At 46.9% G+C, this 10,732-nt stretch overlaps 1 protein-coding gene across 1 annotated transcript; it reads right to left on the reverse strand.

The window, feature by feature from the left end:
• Positions 1–926: 926 nt before the first annotated feature.
• On the reverse strand, positions 927–10,451 carry RpS30 (ribosomal protein S30). Its single transcript, XM_050170146.3, has 5 exons — positions 10,331–10,451; positions 9,582–9,669; positions 8,875–9,019; positions 1,825–1,880; positions 927–1,106 (listed from the first exon to the last, which is right to left on the reverse strand). The coding sequence occupies exons 1-5, from the start codon at positions 10,435–10,437 to the stop codon at positions 975–977; spliced, it is 528 nt and encodes a 175-aa protein (XP_050026103.2). The 5' UTR covers positions 10,438–10,451; the 3' UTR covers positions 927–974.
• Positions 10,452–10,732: the final 281 nt, after the last annotated feature.

Raw genomic sequence — 10,732 nt, forward strand, 5'->3', positions numbered from 1 at the left:
TTATGACAGGCAGTGATTATTCGACCACACATCTTTTCTGTGCCATATACCACTTTAGTGTGGACTGCTTGTGAACAATTTCGTCGCTTTACGCATCGGGACGATGCGTTTTGGAGGGGGGGATAATGATACAAGGCAGAAACATTTAAACAACGCGCGCAGGTTCGTGCGCCCCCTCAAGACGACAACGGAGTATTGAAGGAAAAGAGGACGAAATAATAGCACGTGTTTTCGCCGCACGCACTCGCATCGCAGGTGGCCGTTGTCGGCGTCTACAAGAAGAAGACGAGGTGAAGCGACGCTCGAGAGACAAGAAGAAGGCCTTCCTGATCTCCCGTTTAGAACGCGGCAGTGCTTTTTATTTACCCCAGGGCACAAGTTCGCCCACAATAAATAATTGTATCTGGATTTCCTTAACTGTCCGTTGCAATATAATCAACACTTCTAATGATGAAGTTAAAGGGTTCCTGAAATGCTTTTTGACAGGACATGTTAACCGCCACTGGCAGAGGGATGTGCATGCACGAGCTTTTCATTGCAAGGAATTCATGGCCCATCATGAACAACTGCCTAATGGCTGGCATCCAAGGACTGTTGTGCCTGCTGCAACGTCGCTACTGGTGTTGCATAAGGCGGAGAAAAAAAGCGGAAGCCTAAAGGAACAGCAGGAGAGAGCCAGCAAAAGCTGCTGGGTTTCCAGACGCAAGCAGCAGAATATTTGGCCTTATATGCTCATGACAGCATTGTCTGCAGATTGGAAATGTTTTCCTACCGTGTTGAAAAACTGTTTTCAGTGCCATTCTGGAACTGTAGACGTTTCTGCATTCAACTTAATTGGAAATAAGGCCCTTGCTTCACAAGAGCACAGCTGTTAAGCCACAATGACAGTGAAGCTCATTATAAAATCAGTCCACATTTTGTCAAAATTTTGGGTAAGAACGGTTTTATTTTACAGCAGTTGCGCTGCGCATAGCCTATGAAGCCTGGTTGGCATTGGGTCCCCTCCTGCGTCCAAAGGTGGCCACAGCGTTCACAAAGCGCCTGTTGTACTGGATGCGCCTCTTGGCACGGCCAGTCTTCTTCTTTTTCTTCTCCTGCTTCTCCACCTGCAGTGGCACAAACAACACAGCTGTGAATGTAACACCTATGTTGACAGTGCAAAATGTGCACAGCCTACACAGACCTTACAAGAGATGCACAGTACAGACATGCTAGTGTGGGCTAGTTAGAGCTGTCGCGTTTGTAGACTTCTCAAGACTGCTGCCTTTGCCAGACACCACAACCCCTGCGGGAATTCCGATCCCAATGGTTGCGCAGCGAAAAAATTTAAGTAGTCCAACGTTCCCCTACTCCCCTCATGGGAAGAGTGATGCGAGAGGGCATTGTGCAGGAACTCTGCCCAATTCTCCCCCTCAAATCGCTCAGGAAGACACTGTCTTTGAGTAACTTCAGCTAGAGGTTGAATCACCTTCCAACGTTTTTACCATATTGGCGGAGCACACAACAATGAAAACAAAAACTTTAGGTTAAAGCAAGCTTGTTCCCAGAATCAATGGCATGCCACGAGAAGAGTTCACAAGCGTGGTTTGCTCCTTGCGAATAGGCAAAGGAACTGTGGCGTGAACAAAAAAGGCTTGCCTATGAGAATACCAGTAGTAACAAACCTAAGTTCATGCAAGCTTGGCTATAGTGGTCAAGCTGGTAACATACAAATAAGCCCCAACTAGCTGCTAATGCTTGCACCAGCAAACATGATGCCAATAGGCAACGAGGGCAGTATGTATAAAGCATATGCCACGAGTATTGTATGTAGTGATGACTGACCTTTGGTGTCTGTCCCTTGACCTTTCCGGCACGGGCCAGGGAGCCGTGGACCTTGCCTGCAAGAAAGTGCAGACTTGAGAACATGGCAGCGTTTCTAGCTAAATATCTTCACAAAGCAAATAAGCTACAACTGAACTGAAAGTTGTGTGCCCCAAAGAAATTAACATTCTACGTAGGCACTGAGGACACTTTCATATAGAGCAGTAACAAAAAAAGCTTCTATCAACAATGAAACGATTGCACGGAAGAAAACCTATTCTCACACACACATACACACACACACACACACACACACAAAAAAAAAAGACGAAAGCAACCCAGTATGCGATCCATGGCATATCTTTGAAATCAGTTGTACATTTCTTTAGAACGCTGCTTGACTGGCTATAACTGAATAATCCTACAAGGCGGACATCCTAAGACTGCAGAGCAATTTTATTTAGCAAAAATATATTTCAACGATACTGCCAATAAACTTTTCAAGGCTCCTCTCTCACTGACTCAATGAAAAATATGTTTTGAAGCATGTGACAAATTCATTTTTTTTATGTGTCAAATCTAAAAACTGGCAACAAGGATAGCTGAAAAGACTGATGAAAGCATAGTGCGGAACACAAGAAATAGCAGGTGAACATGGCTGTGACACTGAATTGCACGTGGTAGGCAACATGAAATATGTGGAGTAAAGGCACCCCCCCCCCCCCCCCTCCACTTTTCAGCATAAAGGGCCATGGATCACAAGGCATACCGTGACAGGGATAAGACTAGAAAAAATAAAAGGGAAAATGTATTTATGTAATACATACAGAAAGAAACTGATGACAGAACTACATGAGCTCTCCTTTGATCATCGACATCACCTTGCTGGCGCTTTCTCCAATGTATGGGAATGGCTTGTAACATATGACCCCCGCTGGCGGGAGCTCCGTCTCAGCGCTTAGGGAAGGGAAGGGTTGTCGGAGAAGTGCGGTTTCAAACGGGCAACGTGTATATCACTAGGTGGTACGGACTATGACGAGACGTGCTACTGTCCACCGGGGCAATCTTGTATGTGACTTCACCGAGCTGGCGGAGAACCTTATAGGGGCCAGAGTAGCAAGACAGAAGCTTCGAAAACAGGCCCATATGGCAGGACAGCATCCAAAGGACCAAAAAGAGCCTACAGAGGTGGCTGTCACGGTAGGCCTTTTGGGATACCTGCGAGGCAGAGAGACGATCCCATTCAATCTGGCAAGCTGTTTGAGCCCGAGCGGCAGCATTGTGGGCGTACTCTGTAAGAACCTAGGGCTCAGACGACAGGAAAATTTCGAAGGGCAGGGTTGGGTGGCCGCCAAACAATAGGCAGAAAGGAGAAATGCTGGCAGTGTCGTGGCAGGTCGATTTACGCAATGTCACAAAAGGCAAACTGCTGTCCCAACCACGATGATCTGCGGAAATGTGTGTTGAAAGCATTGTGGTTAGCGTGCGATCAAGACGCTCGGCAAGTCAATTTTTTTTCCCCGGATGGTAGGCTATGGTTAGCTTGTGATGTGCAGAACACGAATGAAGGATGCTGTCAACGACTTTTGAAAGAAATTAACCCTTTCGCTGTCGGACCTTTCTGGCCGTGACGCACCCCCAGTGTCGGCTTGGCTTCAGGGAGCGAGCATAACAGGGAATGAACATAACAATTTATTTTTGATTATGATTGGTATACAAATAACATAGTCAATGCAATATGCACATTTTAATGTTCTGCAGCTGTTATTAGTAAACATCATCATCATCATCAGCCTGACTATAACATCCGTTCAACATCCGAATCTGACGATGCGGAACTCATCTCTTCGTCGCGTTAGACGCTGTCCGAGTCCAAATCTGAGCTCGGCTCGTATTCTGAATCGTAAGAGCCACCGCTCCAATGAACAGACGAAGGTCTCGAGCTGCTCAGCTATCCGAAAGTAACCGCGCGCAGGGAGGATGCGCTTTCAGTCGCCCGCGCAACGGAGATAAATGGGACGTTGTGTGATCAAGAAGAGGGAGATGGAAAAAGGCTAAAACAAAGTTCGAAGGGCTTTACGTTTACTGCTGCAAGTCGGAAGCGAGGGTGCGGCGAGAGAGCGAAAGCAGCAATCGAGTCACTCTTTTCGGAGAGGCAACGGCGGCGCGTGCACCTGAACTTGACGCGCCGTAGCAGACACACCAACAGAAGAAAATAAAAACGTTCAAACCGGCGGAGATGGCAGAACAACCCTTGAACCCATAACCACACGCGCGCGACGCATGATCCAGCGAACGCGGAGCCACCGCGCCACTCGGCAAAAAGAGAGGGGGGCGTGGCAGTCGCACCATACTCAATACGTGTACTAACACAGGCCGGGGCGAAAATACGAACTTGTAGGAAGAGTCAACAGATGGCGTGGCCAAGTCCGGGAGCGCCAGCTTTGCGCTCAGGCGCGAAATTTTGAAAGCGCGATAGAGAACGTACTGGTACGTCAGTGACACTGCGGGGGTGAAGCGCGATGACGTACCGGTACGTCAGTGACAGCGAAAGGGTTAATGACTGCGATCGGTCAGCCGCTGTCGTGGTGCGCCATGGTGGAGAATGCCGTTGTGAAGAAGAACGTCTGCAACGTCAGTAGCACCAGCTTGTCGGCAGTGCCTGGATGATGGCGTATAGTGTGGTGCAGCCAACTGCTATGGCAATCGACTTGTTCCCCGCAAAAGAAGTCAGAAATGGCCGAATGGGACAGTCAGGATCTCAATAGACTGAAATGGACCAGCGGGCAATAAGGACAGGCACTTGTGGCGCTGGCAGAACTCACAAGCAGCAACATACCGACGCCACACCCAGTTGTATATACAAGACACTCTGAGGTATCCCACAGTTGAGGCATCATGTAGCTGTTGGAGCGCAGCGGAACAGAGTTGCAGGAAGTACAAGCAGAAAGTCTGAGCCGTCGCAGTTAGTACTGCGTCAGAATACCATCACTGAGGACAAACAGGTGGAGAGATGGGTCGTAGAGGTGAGAGCGTAGATGATGGATTATGGTGCGCATGTCTGCATCAGTGAGCTGTGCCTTCTGGATATTGCTGAAGTCAGAGATGGTGAGAACACATGCGTCGGCATCATGGGTGGCAGAGTTTGGAGGATCCATGGGATGACGAGAGAGGCAGTCGGCATCCTGGTGCATTTGGCTGGACTTGTAAATGGCATCAAAGGTATACGCCATGCGCAGCACCTATAAAGGCGCCACTGAAAGCCGCATAGCGGCGTCTGTTGGAACCACAGGCAGGCCTCGTGCGAGACGCCTGCTTCCACTGCAGGCATGACTGACGTGTGTGCATGCGATTTGCCGCTTGTGTGCGTCCCATATACAGTCGCCGACTGACTTTTTTTACTCCAAAAATTCGGACATGCTCCATTATACTGTCTGCTTTGCTACATCACCATTCTCCCCATAGACCATAATGTGTAACAACTGCCGAAAGTTCGGACACCTTGCAACCTCTCGTCTGATTTTTCGGACACTCCTTGAGCCAACTCGATCGATGGCACTTGCCCCCGGTGCATGTTTCGACTTGCTGAACGCCATTGCTGTTATGAACTAAGCCTCCTTGCTGCCCCACGAGGTGACGCTACTCAATGTCCCCGCCCATCATCATCGTTTCTGCCTGGTTCGGTAGAGCGGCTGTGAGTGACTACAGCAGTTTCGGTCTCAGCTTAGTAAGCCATGTCAAGGCAATCCAGCAGCTGATTTATTTCTTTCTTCATGCACAACGCTGCGAGTAGGCCACGTTTTTAGTTTGTGCGAATGGTGCTGGCGTGACAGAGCAGTGGTGTTTGCTTTGTGTGCTGTGTGGAGGTTGCGGTGATCAAACGTGTTATACGGAAACATCGCGTCAAGTGTCCAATGGCACCAATAGTGCCCGCGCAGACTGCGCTGGGGAATGCTGGCAAGCGTGGTACTAAATATCCCACAATGTCAATGGCGAAAAAGATCGCCATTGTGCAGCAAGTCCATAGCGGCCAGTCTCAAAGCGGAGTTGCTCAAGAATTTAATATTTCGAAGCAGACGGTCTCAGGTTATATGATAAACAAGACTAAGATTCTCGGCAAAGCAACTGTCTTTCTCCAGTTTGGAAAGGAAAAATTTTAGAGATGGCAGCCACCCGAAGCTCAAAGAAGCCCTCCACATGTGGTTGTGTGCTACGGTTACCAAGCGGATTTCTGTGTCTGGAGACCTTCTGAAGCAGAAGGCAGAGACGCTCGCTCTGTAGCTTCAAGAAAAGATTCGCCCTTGCTTTCAAGAGCATATGTGGCGAGAGTAGTGCTGTCGACCGGACCCTTGTTGCAAATTATCGCTCGGAGACTCTGGAGTCGCTGTTGTCCCAGTTTTCCAAATGGGGCATCAGCTTAATAAGAAGTTTGGTGTGTGCAGACCGCTTGGTATGTCTTAAGTCATTCGCGTAGCAATCAGCAGCATTCTACAGATGGTAAGCGCGACCATCATTAGCTAGACTTGGCACACGAAATATCGCTGCGGCAAGTTTGGGCTGCGATCATTATGCAGGAAAAAAGAAAGAAAGAAATAAAATTTTGAGGCAAAATTCAGGGGTGCGATCATTATGCAAGTAAATACGGTATTAGGTAAAACGTAAATATTATAGAAAACGCCATTCTTGCTGTCAGTTGATAAAAACAACAATAAAAATGCATATCTACAAAACATTAATATTAAAGGAAACTCTGAATGTACATTTCAAAGATAAATAACCCAGGAATGGTGCTTGAGAAAATAAATGCTCAATACAGCGCCATTATTCGAATTAAAAAAAAAAAATAGACTAGTTCATTGCTCGCAAGCCATGCGGTGAAGCAGTTCCTGAATATTGTGAAGCATGGGTGCAGTCCACAAGTTTAGCACAAAGCTTCTGGTTTTTGTTCAACTTTCCGGTCCTCGTAACACATTTTGCAGTTCCTCTTTTGGGCCTCTTCTGACGATGGTCAGACAACAAGCCGAAGGAACGTAATTCATTAGTTCGTCTAAAGTCATGCACCTCTTCGAGGACCGATCGCTCTCAGCATAGCTGGGCAACTACAAGGTTATGCATCCAAGCATATCTGTTTGCATTTTTGCAGACTGTCTTTATCACCTCTGCAGAAAAGAGTACAAAGAAATCCCACACTATTGTAAACTGTCTTGCACTGATCTGTAGTGCTGGGCCAAAATGTGCTATGGGCGGCCTTCTTGGCGTGAACGGAAGTTTCTCTGCTGCCGATGACAGCACCTCATAACCAAGCGAAGTACGCATATTGAAGATAATCAGTAGAGCTCACAGGTTGTGCAAAAAGATAGGTAGATAAGCGCGCACAAGTAAGGAGACCGCTCAAGGCCGTAAAGGCAACTCGCCGGTGAAGAGCCGCTGATGTCCCATGCTGACTGAAAACACCATCGCCGTCGGAGCTTGAATCTGCTTCACCGTCATCTTTGGAATCATAACTAGAGTCCTCATAACTGAATTGCATGCGTGGTTTTGAGCACGACGCCATGAAAGCGACTTTCGGTAACTGCACAATGACACCGGCAGTGCCCCTTGCTTGAATTTGACGAGAAAAGCAAAACCGAAACTCTTGGAAACTGGTTGAAAATGCCAGGTCCAAATGTTGGAGATGCGGCGGACCTTCAGAAATACACTTTGGCGGAACAAACTGACCCATACTCCGAACCAAAGCTCGCTAATAAAGAACCCATGTCATTTTTGGTTAATTATCACCACTCAGCGCTGTCGGACGGCAAAGCCGGCGATATCATTTAATTCTCAACTTGCTGGGAGTCATTTCATAACAAAACTTAGATGCTAGTGCAGCATAATCGTGAGCAGCGTTCTTTTCTCTTCGAGTGCGGCAGAAGGTGACAGCCATGCCTCTTTTCGCTACAACACTAGCACATTAGTTTGCAAAAAGGTCCGGCAAAATTCACATCGGGGTAGCGCGAAAATTTAAACCGATCCTGAAAGTTCAGTGCCTTTATTTACTACTGGATGGCCTTTTAAGTGGATAAGCAACGGCTCCATGACGAAATCGGCCATCCGAAGCAGCAATCACCAGTGATCAATTTGATTATGTGTGGTAATGAAAGAGTTAAGTATGGATTACCAACACGCCCAACAGTCTGCACTTCTAGACCTTTGTTGGTTAGGTGGCGCCTCCTCCTTGGCTTGGGAAGTTTCCATTTGTCTACTTGGTGCAGGAGCCTGCTTAGGAAGGATAGCATGAGTTGGACTTGAGCATCCGTGCTGTGTACTTTTGTCGACTCTCGTTTTCTATATTTCTAAACATGCTCTAGTAGGCCACCATGTATTCTTATGAAAGCGTCTGCCCATAACTGACACTGTGAATTCAAGCCCTAGTTCATACTCTCAGCTACAATAAATCTGCATTCTCCAAGTCTGTTGCCAACTTCAGCAGCCAGGAAGTTTGTTGTAGCCACAGTTTGTGTACATACTGCACTAATGTGAAATGGAATGTGTTTAGACACCGAACCCTGCAAGCATGGAAGTCAAAAACCTGTTCTCTGCTATTTGCTACATAGTTGTTGCGTTTATAAGAATCCCTCTCATGAAACCTTTCAGTGCAGCAAAAAACAGCATCAAAGGAAAATCTGGTATTCCCCTTCATACTGGCCCATAGTTTACCTGCACTAGCTCTGGCACTGGGGTTCCAGCTAGCAATCAAGACATGGGCTAACACTAGACAGTATTATGCCAAGATGTTTACAACCAAGGGCGGTATTCTTGTGCTATCACTTTCGGAGAGATTTTCACCAGATTTTGTGTGACTAGCGCCGCATGCCTTGGCAGCATTCCTGGCACTTTGCAAAACACCAGCAACACTGTCACTCATAGAGACATCTAGTGCTAGCCGCATGAAATCTAGCAACAGTGACTGTCGGAGAATACTGCACTAAGTGCTTTGCATTGTACACTGTGCCCGAGCCTGTTCAGTGGTTCTTAATTTACTGCCTTTACAGACTACACAGTTATAGACGTACACAAAATTAAGCTTACCTCCGACCAAAGGTACAACAGCATTGACAAGGGCGCCATCTGTCAGGCAGGCAGACAACAGGTCCGCATCGTTTAGTGGCTTGCCTCCCTCAGCATATAGCCGCTGATCCTCTGGCACAATACCCTCAGCTGTGTGAAGGTAGTTCTGCAGAAGAATAAACAATAAAAAAGGACTGAAATGCATCGACTATCTTAAAATTAACAGCGAAGGTTAACAGCTGGCTGATGGGGCAGGGGGTCATAACACAAATCACTTCAGGAAGAGCAACAAGCAGCTAAAACAAAGATATAACAGAGGCTTCATGCCCATTTGATACCTCGTTAAGTTTCACGTCATCCACACTTCTATTCAGCTTCATTGATAACACACACACATTTTACACTACACATTTCAAAAGAAACACTGCCTGCACCACTTCTACGTCTTCTTTACTGCTAAGTTTTTCGTTGCAAAGTGTGTTTGTTCTCAAGCCCGGAAGCACCCCCGCCCCTCGCCATTTTAGGATAACTATTTTTTTTCACATCACAGAATTCTTTGACTTCTTTCTGCGCCACATGTCTCTGATCGCACGTTCAGAGTTTCTGCTGATTGCAACATGATCTACGCGGTAGTCATGGCCTAACAGTCGTTTCTTTTTTCGCATAAGCAGGCACACGGATAGCTAAGCAAGAAACACGGTACTAGTGATCGTTTTCGTGATGCCTACCTTCAGGAAGGCCACTGTCTCGTCGCCAGTCACATCAACGGCGTGACTCTCCTGGCACTGGATGATTATCTTCATTTTCACCTGTTTTCTGCATAATGAAAAACTCATGATAAACAACGCTGCCTAGCTGCTACCAATTTCATACAGGCGCGACAATCACAAAACGCGTAGGCAGCCATACACTATCATCACATAGTCAATATTCATTCATGCAAAGTCCGGACAGATAAAACGGGGTTTGTCCCATGTCCCAACTACCCAAAACTTCCTAGATTGAAAAGCACATTAACAAACTGGCGGATCTTCAGCGCAGCGGAATGAACGACATTCAAGATTAAAAGTGAAAAAGTTACGTTCACAGCCGTCACTCGGGACGCTTACAACTTGCCGACATTGGCACAGCGGCAACAGACACTCACGTGACAGCGGAGGGTTTAACAACCGTAAGCTGTGCTACATAGATAGCAAACAAGAGGCCAGCGGTACATGACAAGTCAAGCTGCCAAACGCCAATACACTTGGCTTCACGAAGAAGGGCGTACATTGGCAAAATCAAATAGCGACGCGAAGAAACCATGCCGTTCCCATAAGCCTAACAAACCAACCGCAACATGAGGAAAATTACTTAACGTCAAATCGCCAGATACATAACACTGTCGTGTTATGACCATGCACGATGCATTACAGAGGATTTGGGTAAGTCTTTTAGCTATTCCGAATATTTGTATATGCATTTATTAGCAACATACCTGGTACTCGCGACGAAGATCGTCAGTTCACCAGCGTGAATGAAGCGTAAAAGGTGGCGCCACGTGTTTTCAGAGCGCGCCACAATCGCTGCATTGTATCCAGACATAGGTAGCCAGTGCGACAAATTTAGCGAAATACAACTTTGACGTGACTTCTTCAAGGCAGTTGGCAGGTCACGAAGCCATATGCAGGCATTTTGTTTTTATATAACAAATATGCGACTTTACAACACCTCGACGGATTTGTACATTAGCAACCGTTTTACATGTCTTCCGAGATTACGGCGTAAAACTGCCATAACGCTTGGCGCGTAAAAATCTCGGAGGTCATGCTTTTGGTATACGGCTGTGTTTCCGCTTTTAAATAGAGAAGACACGCGCAACGCAGTGTTCCCGATTTCG

Source organism: Dermacentor andersoni, chromosome 6 (assembly GCF_023375885.2).
Source record: "Dermacentor andersoni chromosome 6, qqDerAnde1_hic_scaffold, whole genome shotgun sequence".
Lineage (NCBI taxonomy): Eukaryota > Metazoa > Arthropoda > Arachnida > Ixodida > Ixodidae > Dermacentor > Dermacentor andersoni.